At 57.0% G+C, this 11,764-nt stretch overlaps 1 protein-coding gene across 1 annotated transcript; it reads left to right on the top strand.

Annotated features, from left to right (window-relative positions):
• The first annotated feature begins 4,714 nt into the window (after positions 1–4,714).
• On the top strand, positions 4,715–7,638 carry VSX1 (visual system homeobox 1). Its single transcript, XM_035562788.1, has 5 exons — positions 4,715–5,123; positions 5,341–5,419; positions 5,638–5,761; positions 6,638–6,818; positions 7,373–7,638. The coding sequence occupies exons 1-5, from the start codon at positions 4,715–4,717 to the stop codon at positions 7,636–7,638; spliced, it is 1,059 nt and encodes a 352-aa protein (XP_035418681.1).
• Positions 7,639–11,764: the final 4,126 nt, after the last annotated feature.

Raw genomic sequence — 11,764 nt, 5'->3', positions numbered from 1 at the left:
AAGTGAAATCTGCCTTTCCCTGCCCCCAAAAGAGACATTAGAAACAGTGGAATCACCATTTCACGTGTTTGACTGGATTTCACCATGGCGCTCATGGAAAGAGAGGGTGGCTTGGTGACTGGGTGGATTGAGGTGGCTGGGGGAGAAAGGAGGCTGGGAGGTGGAGAAGGGGAAAAGCAACCTTCAAGGCACCAGCAGAGCAGCCGGTGCTCACCAGGACCTCTTCCAGCCAGCCCCCGGGCACTTCTCCATCACTCCTCCACCTCCTGGGACCAGTGCCTCCAAACCAACCCATCTTTTCCAAGCCATAACTGTGGCTTTCACTGGGGGTGGGCATGCCCTATTGCCCTATGTGTTGCTTGAGGTAGCCAAGGCAGGAGAATGGAGTCCTGAGGCCAAGTCGAGGATTCCCGTGGAAGCATCCGGTGTGTCTGCCGTGGAGTCTAGGGTCATAGAATCAAAGGATGGTTTAGGTTGGAAGGGACATCGAGGGCCATCTGGTTCCAACCCCCTGCCACAGACTGGGATGCCTTCCACTAGACCAGGTTTCTCAAAGTTCCATCCAACCTGGCCTTAAACACCTCCGGGGATGGGGCATCCACAGCTTCTGTGGGCAACCTGTGCCAGTGCCTCACCACCCTCATGGTGAAGAATTTTCTCCTAATATTTAACCTAAAGCTACTCTATTTCGGTTTAAAACCATTCCCATGATGACCAGCAGTAACAGCTGTGGCACCTGGACGAGATGCCTGCACTAGGGTCCAGCAGGATCTGTCCCCCAGCTCTGCCACTGTCCCGCTGAATGGCCACGGGCAGGTCCCTCCCGCATGGTTTCACGTGGAGCACAGAGCAGGTTTCCCATCGAAAGCTAACCTTCTGAATGAAGAAACTGGCTGAAAATCTTCCAGACCAGAAGGATGTTAAGACTCTAGGTTCAGTTCCAAACTCACTAAGGTCAGTAAAGCTCTTCCAGCAGCTTTCATTGTCCTTGACCTGAGACCTTCATGGGACCAAACATCTCTCTGCTCTCTCAAATATAAAAGAAACCTAAAAAGGTGGTGTAATGCGCAGCTTTTTCCATTAAAACAAAAAGAAATTTGACTCCATTGCTTGGGAAGTTTAATTTCCAGGGCCTGAACCAGAGTCTGACAATGTATACCCCTCTTTGGGGAGATGCTGATGTAATGAATGTGGCAGCTATTGTGCGTGCTTGGGAGCCTTGCAGCCACTTCTCTTCTGCTTATATTTTCTTTTATTTTCTGCTTTAATGAGTGTTTCTCTAATTGACTTGATGATTTCTGTTTAATTAGCACATTTTGGAGGAATGATCAAGAAATAATAAGATAAAGTAATTGGACAAGCATAGTGCGGAGGAATAAGAGCTCCTTTGTGGGGCTAATTGGAGAGGACAGTCCATCGGCTAGTTTGGGGCTCCTCACAGTCGGATATTCCCAGTCCAGCTCTGCCATGTGCCCAGGACTCCCAAGCACCCACGCAGACCCAGCTCCGGCAGCCATTTCAATTAGCTTTAATGAGCCGTGACGGAGCACCAAGGAGCACCCAGACCTGCCCTGTTTTGCCATAACCCACGTTTTGTAGGACGCTGCTCCGAAGGTTGCAGAAACAAGTGGAGTGGGCACAGGTACCACCAAGGGAGAGCATCCCCAACTCCGCTTGCTCGCTGCTTGCCGACCACGCAGTTGTAGGTGTACCACCTGGATGGTCATTTGTTTGCCCTGTGTTTGGCCAGGAATTAATTAGAGGATCGGCCCCAGGCTGCTGTGACAGCTGTCTGCGCGTGGCACTTCCCAGCAGTTCGATTAAATCTGCAGCACTCCAGATGTGAGAGCCCTGTTCCCCAGCACATGGTTTGCTCTTAAACTCCACTTAAACCGTGACTGCTCTTCTGTTTTTAATCAAAGGCAAATGTCTTAAGACAGAAAGCTGTGAGGAGGAATTAGTAGGGATGTCTCTGGGACGTGGAAAGGGACCCCCTCCAGTGCCAAATTAGGGCTGCTGAAGCGCTCGCCTTAAGCCCAGCTTGCTGCACTCCGGCACAGCAGGCGGAGTGCGCGGCCAGATGTGGCTGCCTGCATCCTGCAAATGCTGCCTTTCACCAACATCAGCGCGGGGCAGAAAGGAACCGCTCCCTGCAGCACAGCAGCGCTGTGAGCACAGATACTGCCATTTGTTTAACCTGTCCGTGCCACCTGCCCCCACAGATCCATCACCCCAAAATGGAGACTATTTGGCCATCGTTTTCCCAGCAGGACATGGAGGAGGTGGAAGAAAAGCCCTTTTCCTTCTGTCTGAGCTTGCTGAGGCAGTAACCTCTCCCCAGACTCTCCCCCTTGCCAAATTGCTGGTGTTCCCATCCCGTTTACCCAGGCAGGAGTTGGATGTGGGGTGCATGGCATGGAGCCAGCAGGGACCGCCTGGCCAAGGCTGCCAGCTCAGGTCCAACGGTGGCTGTGTGCTCCCTGTCCATAGAGCACAGGAGGCTCTTCCACCCTGAGCAGCCACGAACTGTCAGATGGTGCAGACTCTCCTGTATTATTGACCTGATTCATATCTAAACCAGGGAGGTGAAAGCTGCCTTATCCCATTACTAATCCCCTAAACCAGTCCCTTCAATGCCTCCTCCTTGATTCCCCTTCCTCATCGCTACAGAAGGTGGATCTGTGGTGAGTGTGCATCCTTCTGAGGTTTCCCTTCACATCCCTGCAAAGACAGGCGCCCCTAAACCCCGCTGGCTGCTGGCTTGGGACTCACTTAGCGCATACTGTAATCCCGCAAGGACTTGGCAAGGCTCACTCCGGGGTCTGGAAGGGCCAGCCCTGGGCACCCATCCCACCGGTGCCCCTGCGGTGCCATCCCGAGGTGCTGCAGGGTGTGGGTCCCAGGTGCTGGGGCACCCTCGGGCTCCTGGTCTGGTCGGCACATGCGCCCTGCCCGCAGGGGGGGAGGAACCGCAGGGAAATTAGAGCAAGAGCGATGTTTGATGTTCTGCTCTTTAAGCGATTAATAATCTTTCGGCGTCGGAGAATCAGCTGAAAATCTTCCCTGGAAAATAATGAGCAGAGAAACATTTACTGATTAGTCTAATCCCAGATAATCCTATCTGATGAGCGTATATCAAGATATCCTTTAACTGATTTATTGTCCAAAGGACCGGTGGAGATGCCCCTCGGAGATGCCCCTCTCCACCATGGCTTGGGGACCTGGCACCACCCGTGTCCCCCCCTGCCCCGTCCTGGAGCCGTGTGCCCAGAGCAGGCGCATCCCTGGTGCCCCGCGGCACCGCCGCCGTATCCAGGCCACCTCGCCGGCGTAGGGAGATTTAATCGCTATTTCCATTTCTGCATCTATCGGCTTTCTCTTGGGTTTGAGCTTTTATGTTTCATAAACTGATTAGGAGCAATTATACGTGCTTTATCCCCAAACTTTCCAAATGACTAGGCCATATGCATATTTAAGGCTTCATCATCTCTCCCAACAGCTCGGCCTTAACGTAAACTGCTGAAATCAAGCTGATTCTGGGACAACGTCAAAAATTAGGGTTTTATCCACTAATATCTGCTTGGACAGGAAATTTGTTGTGGGTGGTGGCCGGATTAGGGCTTCTAATTACTGTGGCAGATCCTCCCTGCCTAGCAGTGAAAGTCTCCGCTTCCAGCAAACCTGCAGCAAAAACACTCTGGAGAAGTGAAGGTGCCCGAGGGGACGTTGGGTGACCCATCCCCGGGTGGGTGGGGGGCAGCCCTGGGTGGGCATGCCCCAAATATCCCTGCACGCCCAGTCCATGGGGACCTTGGTGGCTTTGGGGGCGCGATGTCCCCCGCTTCCCACCTCCCGTTTGTGGTGTGAAGCGCGATCACCCGAAGGCAACCCCCCCCGCCAGCCCCCAGCGCCGGCCACGGCAATTATCCTAAATGAAAGTTATTGTTCTGCTAATCCCAGGAACAGCTTGCGAGGGGAGATTTGGGTCTTTCTTTAATAATGCAAAGTTAATGCGGAGTCCCCTTGTAATTATCTTTATCAGAAGGACCCTCGGTTAATCTGACCGTCCAGCGGGAAGGCCTGGATCAGGCCACCCGTGTAAGCCGGTTGTAAATCGTTTCCATAAACAGATGAAGGGGAGGGAAGGGGGGGAAAGCAAAGAAAGAAATTGCAGCTCAGGTGCAAGAATCTGGGAGCCAAAAGGAGCCAGGAGGCCAGGCACCTCGAAATGGCCCCGGTCTGAGAGGGTCCTGCCCCACAGCCCCCTGCCACCCGGGGGGACAGTGGGGGGACAGCAGCCGGGCGGGACGCTCCATCCGGGATGTGGGGCTGGAGGGACGAGGAGAGGGGACGTGGGGACAGCACCGAGGGGACCCGAAGGGCGTCGGGGTGGAGAAACGGGAGGGAGCGGAGGGAATGGGATGGAGAGGAGCGGGAGGGAAGGGATGGGGAGGACCGGGAGGGGATGGACGGGGAGGACCGGGATGGAAGGGATGGGGAAGACCAAGGGGAGGGTCCGGAGAGGGGGACCCGGGGGGGAGGGACCGAGGGGGGACCCGAGGGAGGGGCGCGGGGCCCGGTGGCCGCTAATCCGTGCCTCGGGATCGCCCCCCCGCCGCCCCGGGGTGTGCCCGGGGCCGGGCCCGGCGGCGGCCCCATAAAAGCGGCGGCGGGCGGCGGTGTCCGCTGCGGGCCGGGCCGGGAGGCGGCGGCGATGCCGGGCCGGGGGGAGCCGTCGGGGGGCCGGGCGGTGGCGGCGGTGCCGGTTCCCGTTGCGGTCCCCGTAGCGGCGGCCCCGGGCCCGGCGGCGGTGCGCAGCGCCCTCCCCGAGCGGGCGGCGCGGCCGGGCCAAGGGGGGCTGCGGGCCAAGGGCTTCGCCATCACCGACCTGCTGGGGCTGGAGGCCGAGCTGCAGCCGCCCCCCGGGGCCGCCCCCGGGCCCGCCGGAGGCTACGAGGGCGGCGGGGCGCTGGGCTTGGGGCTGGGGTTGCTGTGTGGCTTGGCCGGGCCCGGAGCCCCCTGCTTGCTGCCCGCCCCCCTGCCGCTGCTCCCGGCCCGCGGACCCCGACCGGGTCCCCCCGGGCCGCCGCCGGCCCCCCGTCGCTACAAGGAGAGCGTGTCCGGTGAGCTGCTGGCCCCACGGCCGGGCCACCCGTCCGGGATGGCCGTGTCCCCCGCTGTCCCCCTCTGGGCACCGGGGAGAAGGGGAAGGGGCACCCATGGGGTGGCACTGGGGAGGAGCCGCTCGTCGTGGGGCCAGGGAAGGGTCTGGATGGGAAGGGTCTGGATGGGAAGGGTCTGGATGTGACCGTGTCCCCCCCTTCCCCGTGCTGCCACCAGATGAGGACAGCCTGTCCGGGGATGCCAGCGACCTGAAGATGCCAGCCTCGCAGATCAAGAGGAAGAAACGGCGGCACAGGTAGGGCCCGAGGGCTGGGCTGAGCCCCGGACACCCCGCTGCTGTCCCCCGGGTCCCCTAGGGTGGGTGGGTGTCCCCACGACAGCAAGGAGAAGGGGATCTACGGGAGCTGAAGCAGCGGCGGGGGGAGGATTTTCAAGGCATAACCCCAGTGGGGAGGGGGTGATGTTATCGGGAGGGTCTGGACCCTGTCACAGGATGCTGGCTCCTCTCCGCAGGACGGTGTTCACAGCCCACCAGCTGGAGGAGCTGGAAAAGGCTTTCAACGAAGCTCACTACCCCGACGTCTATGCCAGGGAGATGCTGGCGGTGAAGACGGAGCTGCCGGAGGATAGGATACAGGTAGGGCTGCGCGGCTCCTCTCTCCCCATGGAGTCTGGGGGCTGCTGGCACCTGCCGGTCCTCTGCTGTAGGGCGAGTGGGTGGAGGTGGAGGGAGCGCCAAAGTCTCTGGGGTGGCTCCTCGGCTTCCTGCTCCCCGGGCTCCAAGTGGAAATGCAAGGATGGGGGGACACAGTGCTGGCCCAGGCAGCTGCTGTTCATCGCTGGCTCTTCAGCTCTTTCCTCTAGGGACACAACTCAGGCAGGAGTGATGCAGAGGTGCTAGGTCAAAGCTCTCCCCAGCTTGCTCACGTAGCCTTTGAGGTGGTATTTTAGGGCCTGATCCTGCCCCCTTGTGGAGCAGCTCATTGGCTTAAGGACAGGTTGGGAGTTTGGATGATGGTCGGGTTGTATCAACACCTCTTTAGCCATTAAATACAGGAAGGGTGTGGGGAGAGGGACCTGAGCACCCTCTGCCATCACCCATAAGTGCGATGTGGACCCCTTCTGGAGTCGTCGGTGGCTTTGTGCAGAGCCAGTGCAGGGGCTCTGTGGGCAGGCGGCGAGCAGGGGCCGCCCTTGGTGACTTGGGCTGGGGGCATCTTCCTGGGTCAGGGCCAGCCTCGTGTAACGTGTGCTCCCTCTCCCCCCCTTCCTCTCCTCTCTCACTGACACCCACGTGTGTGCCCGCCCTCCCCAAATCCTCCTCCGTGGCTCTGCCCCGGCCACCCTCCCTCTGCCTCCCCCGTGCCCATGTGTACCTGCACCCCACGCACGCGGCTGCCCCTCTGCCCTGGATGCGCTCCCCCGTGCACGATTGGCCTGAACGCCCAACCGTGGGGCCATCTCCTCCCCACATCCCACCCCCTCCGTGCTCTCCTGGCTGTTACCCCTGAAGGTTTGGTTTCAGAACCGAAGAGCCAAGTGGCGGAAGCGGGAGAAGTGCTGGGGCCGGAGCAGCGTGATGGCCGAGTACGGCCTCTACGGCGCCATGGTGCGGCACTCCATCCCTCTGCCCGAGTCCATCATCAACTCCGCCAAGAGCGGGCTGGTGGGGTCCTGCGCCCCCTGGCTGCTGGGTAAGCATCAGGGCAGAACGGGGCAGGAGTTGCAGGTTTTGGGTTTTTCCCTCCCTCCTTGTACCGAACAGCCAGGAAGGGGAAAGCCTTTTTCCACTGTGTCAGATGAGCCTCTGCACTTCACTGTGTGTTGCTTCATTGTGTTAGCAGTCATTGTGGGAGCGGCTGGGGGTCTGGGAAGTCATCACGCCCCTTGCTGAAGACAATGTTAATGCTCTGTCAGAGCTACCCTGGGGCCCCCAGCACAGGAAGGACAGGGACCTATTGGAGCAGGTCCAGAGGAGGACCACGAGGATGATCAGAGGGCTGGGGCACTGTGAAGACAGGCTGAGGGTGCTGGGGTTGTTCAGCCTGGAGAAGAGAAGGCTCCAGGGAGACCTGGGGTCTGGGCATGGGGTAGAAAACATGAGTTTTCTTCGGATATAAGTGAGAGTTGAAGGAAGCAGCAGGAGGGCAGAGCAGCACACTCCCCTCGACTGAGGAGATGATGCTGAGCAGTCCTAGGCAGAAATAAGCAACCGGCACCCTTGGCTTTGCTCTCTCCCCTCTGCCAGGCATGCACAAAAAGTCGATGGAGGTGAGCAGGAAGGCGGAGAGCCAAGAGAAGCTGGCAGATGGCTGGCGAGCGGATCCGGATGAGGAGGAACTCCAAGGGAAGCAGGCCAGTTCCCAGAGGAGCTCTGACAAACTTAGCCCGGCAAAAAATCCTGAGGACACAGCCATTGACCTCTCCAGGACGGCCAAGCATGAGAAGAGGAGCATAGTGAGGCAGTGCATCAACGGGGACCCTGCCGCGGAGCAGAAGGACAGGGACCACTGAGCTTGGGCTGCCCCGGAGGAGGCCAGACCTCACAGCTTCCTGGGGAGATAAGAATATTTATTAACACATATATATATTTTCTTAAGTCATTGAACTTTTATCTGAATTCAGGGCATTCTAAAACTGGACACCTTCCCCCTGCCTCTGTCCCTTCACTTTTAAGCTGTTCACTTCTCAGCAGAGCACAGATGCAGCCAGGGTGGAGGGTGGGAGAGGTGTCCCAACACGGCCAAGAGCAATGTGAAGACGGGACCATGTTTCGGGCAGCATGGACGGCTGCTCGGGAAGAGCTTCCCTTCTCCTCTGGGATGTGAACGTGTCCTGGGCCATCCAGGAGCACAAAGAGCAGCAATGCAATGGGAATCGTTCCCTTCCCAACCATGTGGGTGCAGAGATGGTGCAGGAGTTTACAGACGCCTTCTCTGAGCGCTGCCATCCCTGCACAGCACCCGTGTGGCAAGTCCCTCTGCTTCAAGCACACAATTCTTCCACCTCAACCAGCAGTGGGGTTTTTAAACATGGTAGGGTCCCTCCTCAAGCTGGTGTAACCTGACAGGCCTGCCAGTTTATACCTCCTGAGGATCCGGCCTGCCAATGCAGCCTTACCACTGGATTTACACTGTGTAGCTTCCTTAACTCACGTTTGGGAGAAGGGGGTAAAGACGTTTTTGTTATGCAACAATTTTGTACATTCTTGAATGTTACCTGCCATACTATGCATACTAGAACAGACCTTTTTGAAAACCAAGCCATAGTACCCTGGAACAATGAAACAGTTTTGTGAACTGACATAAGAAAATATTTTGTAATTATCTGTAAATAGCGTAATGTGAGAGGTGTTTCTTGGTTGTCCTATATTTATGTCTAAAAGCACTTTAGTGATCTGGATTTTTGAATGTGGCTGTTCCTGTTTTGTCCGTTTATTTATTACGCATCCGTAAGTAAAATTGTGGTGTATCTTTGGTTTTCACGCTCTGCATTGTGATTTCTTTTATTTTACTTTGGCAGGTGTTGTGGTAGTTGCTAGCTTAGAGAAGATCCTGGGCAGACCCATGCCTAAATGGGGCTTGAGTGCTGTGTAGTCACACAGGGGAGCAGAGTGAAGCCCTCATTTGTCTCTCCAGAGCTGAGGTCCAGTTCAGTGGCCTCCACATGCCCAAAGGTGATCGATTTTCACCAAAGGTCTGAGCTGATCCAGAAACACCTGCTGCCCTGGAGGGTACAGAGCTGGGCCCCGTGTCCCCATGTTTCATGATTAAACACAAGGAGCTCTTTTTGGGCTAGGTGAACCAGCGCTGCAGGAACCGGTAGGGTACCTCAGCCTCCCTAGCAAGTACATGGAGCAGGACAGCTCCGGCAGCCCCATGAGCATCCCCAGCCATGACGGCATGTGCAAGGGTGCTGTGGCCATCCAGCTGTTCAAATTTGGGCTCCTCCTCTCACTGCCATGCTGAGTTGGCCTGTGTGTGCACTGTGACGGCTATCCTGGAACACCTCCAGCTTTATCTGCTGGCCAAAATCTAACTGAAAATTATCAGAAGGTTTTATTACAATCTGAGTAATCCCAATTTGGAAAGTTTCCTAATGCAGCTCAATGAGAGCATGGCTGTGTAATGATGCTATCACCTGTCCCTGTCCCTGCCGCTGAGCCTGGTGGCAGCTCTTCGCAGACTTGGTGCTGTGCAGGGGTCTGGGGGGCACGTGGGGAGACGGTTGGCTGGGAAGAGCAGTGCCATCATCTGCAAATATTCCACCTTCAACCCCCCCTCTGCTCAGTCAGGTCTGCTGGGGGGGTGGGAGGAACATATGCATGGTAAATACAAGCTTTGCAGGAAAAAAAAAATACCCATATGATGGAGTGGGGGGAGCACAGTTCAGGAAAGGACCAGCCAGGGCTTATTGCAGCAGCAATTAGGCTCTGTGAGAGCCGAGACTTAGCACATTGGAGGCCTAATCCTGCCTGAGCAGCATCTGCAAACCCTTTATTTGGGCTGTGCCATGCTGGCACTGGATGCCTGCAATCCTTTTTTTTTCTGCCCTGCCCGTGTGCAGATGGCCTGGCTCTCCACCTCTAACTGGGCTGAGCACTGCGAGCTACGACCACAACGTCACTGCAACAAGGGGACCACCATGGTCCCCTCCCCATGTGGGGCACAGAGCTTTCCTGGCAGGGCCTGGTGAGCTCCCAGCTCTCATTTTGTGCTGCGAGGGGTGCTGCTTCACAGAGAGGACTACTGGCCTGAGGCATGGTTCATAGAGGGATAGGATGGCTTAGGTTGGAAGGGACCTTAAAGATCACCATGTTCAAAGCCCCCTGCCAGGGGAAGGGACACCTACAGCTAGACCAAAGCTTCAAAACCTCATCCAGCCTGGTCTTGAAAACATCCAGGAATGGGGCATCAAGAGATGGTTACAGGACTGGTGCCACAGACAGGGGTTTGGCTACTTAGAAATAAGGACTTGCACTTAGAAGCATGCTCTGCTGGGGGCTGATGGTCAGCAGTCAGCTCCACCCCGGGAGTCTTCTCTCCTTAATGCTGACCAAAGGAGACCCCTCAGTCTGCCCTCGTGTGCCGTGTGCCCTGGTCCCTCACCCCACAAATGCCCTGGGCTGGGCCCACACTACACACATCAGTACCTTTCCTGTACTGGGGAGACCAGGAGGGGATGCAGGAGTTCAGACGCCATTACAAAAACGCCACCAAATAAGAGAGCAAAGTTGTTTTACTGATTTATTTTTTTTAATTGTTATTATTATTGTTGCACTTTGAGTCCCAGTCTGGGGAAGAACTGGTGATGACGCATCTTGAATGGACTCAACGCTGCACTCCGGCGCTTCTTCCTGGCACACCTGAGGACTTGTGCTTCTCCAGTGTCTGCATCACTGCTTTGTCTGATCCGCTGCTGTTCTCTGTGCACCGCCATGGAGGGCCCGGCTTCGTCTTCAAGCACCTCCTCATCAGGCAGCTTTTCGTCCTCAGGCTGAGACAGCCAAGGCCCAGTGCCGGCTTGTGAGGGGGCCTCCTGCCGCCCCGGTGCAGCAGCCCAAAGGAAGCCGAGTCCACTCTTGCCCACTCCTTGGGACTCTGTGCAGAAGAGATGACACCTCTGCCCGAGAGGTGGGGATGGGGCATGAGGGATGTGGAAGGAGGCCATCCCGCAGGCAAGCCTGCTAGGTGTTTCCCGGATGGCCTCTCCCAGCTAGTGGTGGCGGCGGAGGCTGTGCCAGGGATACGGAGCTTTCCGGGCGCTCCTGCAATGGTGACGTCTTGCAGGTGGGAGCCCTGGCACGGTGACGCTGTGCCAAACCACAAGGGTTGGAGCTGGATCCACCTCCATGGGCTCCACCTCAGCAGCCACGGTCGCTCTGCTTCCGCTGGCACTCCTCCGCCGCCACTTCTTGGGTTCAATGAACCGCTCTGACCCACGCAATTGTGGGCAGCAATTCCTCCAGGACCTCTTATTTCCAGCCATGGCTGGTAATCGCAAGAGGGCCAAGAAGCTCAGCGAGTGGTGGGCCAGGCGCAGGGGGTTTTATAGGGCCGATGCCTCTGTGACATCATGGAGCCTCACTGACGGCCCCTGTGATGGCGTGCCACGCCCGAGGCCAAACATGGCCGTGTGGGGAGTGGGTTTCTGCGGCCTGAAAGAGGAGGCCCTCGTGTGGTAGGAGGCCTGGAGGTGGGGGGAAGAGAAGGGGTCACTCTGAGCCCCCCCCTTGCTCTCACCTCTAGTGTTAAGGAGAGACCTTCTCACCACTTCTGTGGCTTCTTGCTTCCTCGTTCGGAGGAAGAGCTCTCCCCACTGGTTGGGAGACTGCAAAAGGAAGACATATGGAACTCCCTGCCGTGACATGTTTGGAAGAGGCAGTGGAAACTAGAAACCTCATGAAGAGGCTGCTTCCATTATGTGGAGGTGGAGCCTGGATGCTGAATGTTAGCCTTCTTGGTCAAATGAGTCAGTACTAAACCAAATCAAACCAAGCAAATAAAAAAAAACAATGCTCTGTCAAGGCCAAAGCTTTCAGGAGCTGTTCTGTGCTGAAACTGTGAAACGAGGCACCGCCAGCCACATTCTGCTAGGAGATTCTTAAGAGTCTGTTCATAGAACCACAGAACGGCTTCTG

Source organism: Cygnus atratus, chromosome 3 (assembly GCF_013377495.2).
Source record: "Cygnus atratus isolate AKBS03 ecotype Queensland, Australia chromosome 3, CAtr_DNAZoo_HiC_assembly, whole genome shotgun sequence".
In the NCBI taxonomy this organism is placed as follows: Eukaryota; Metazoa; Chordata; class Aves; order Anseriformes; family Anatidae; genus Cygnus; species Cygnus atratus.
This window is presented reverse-complemented; position numbering and strand designations above follow the sequence as displayed.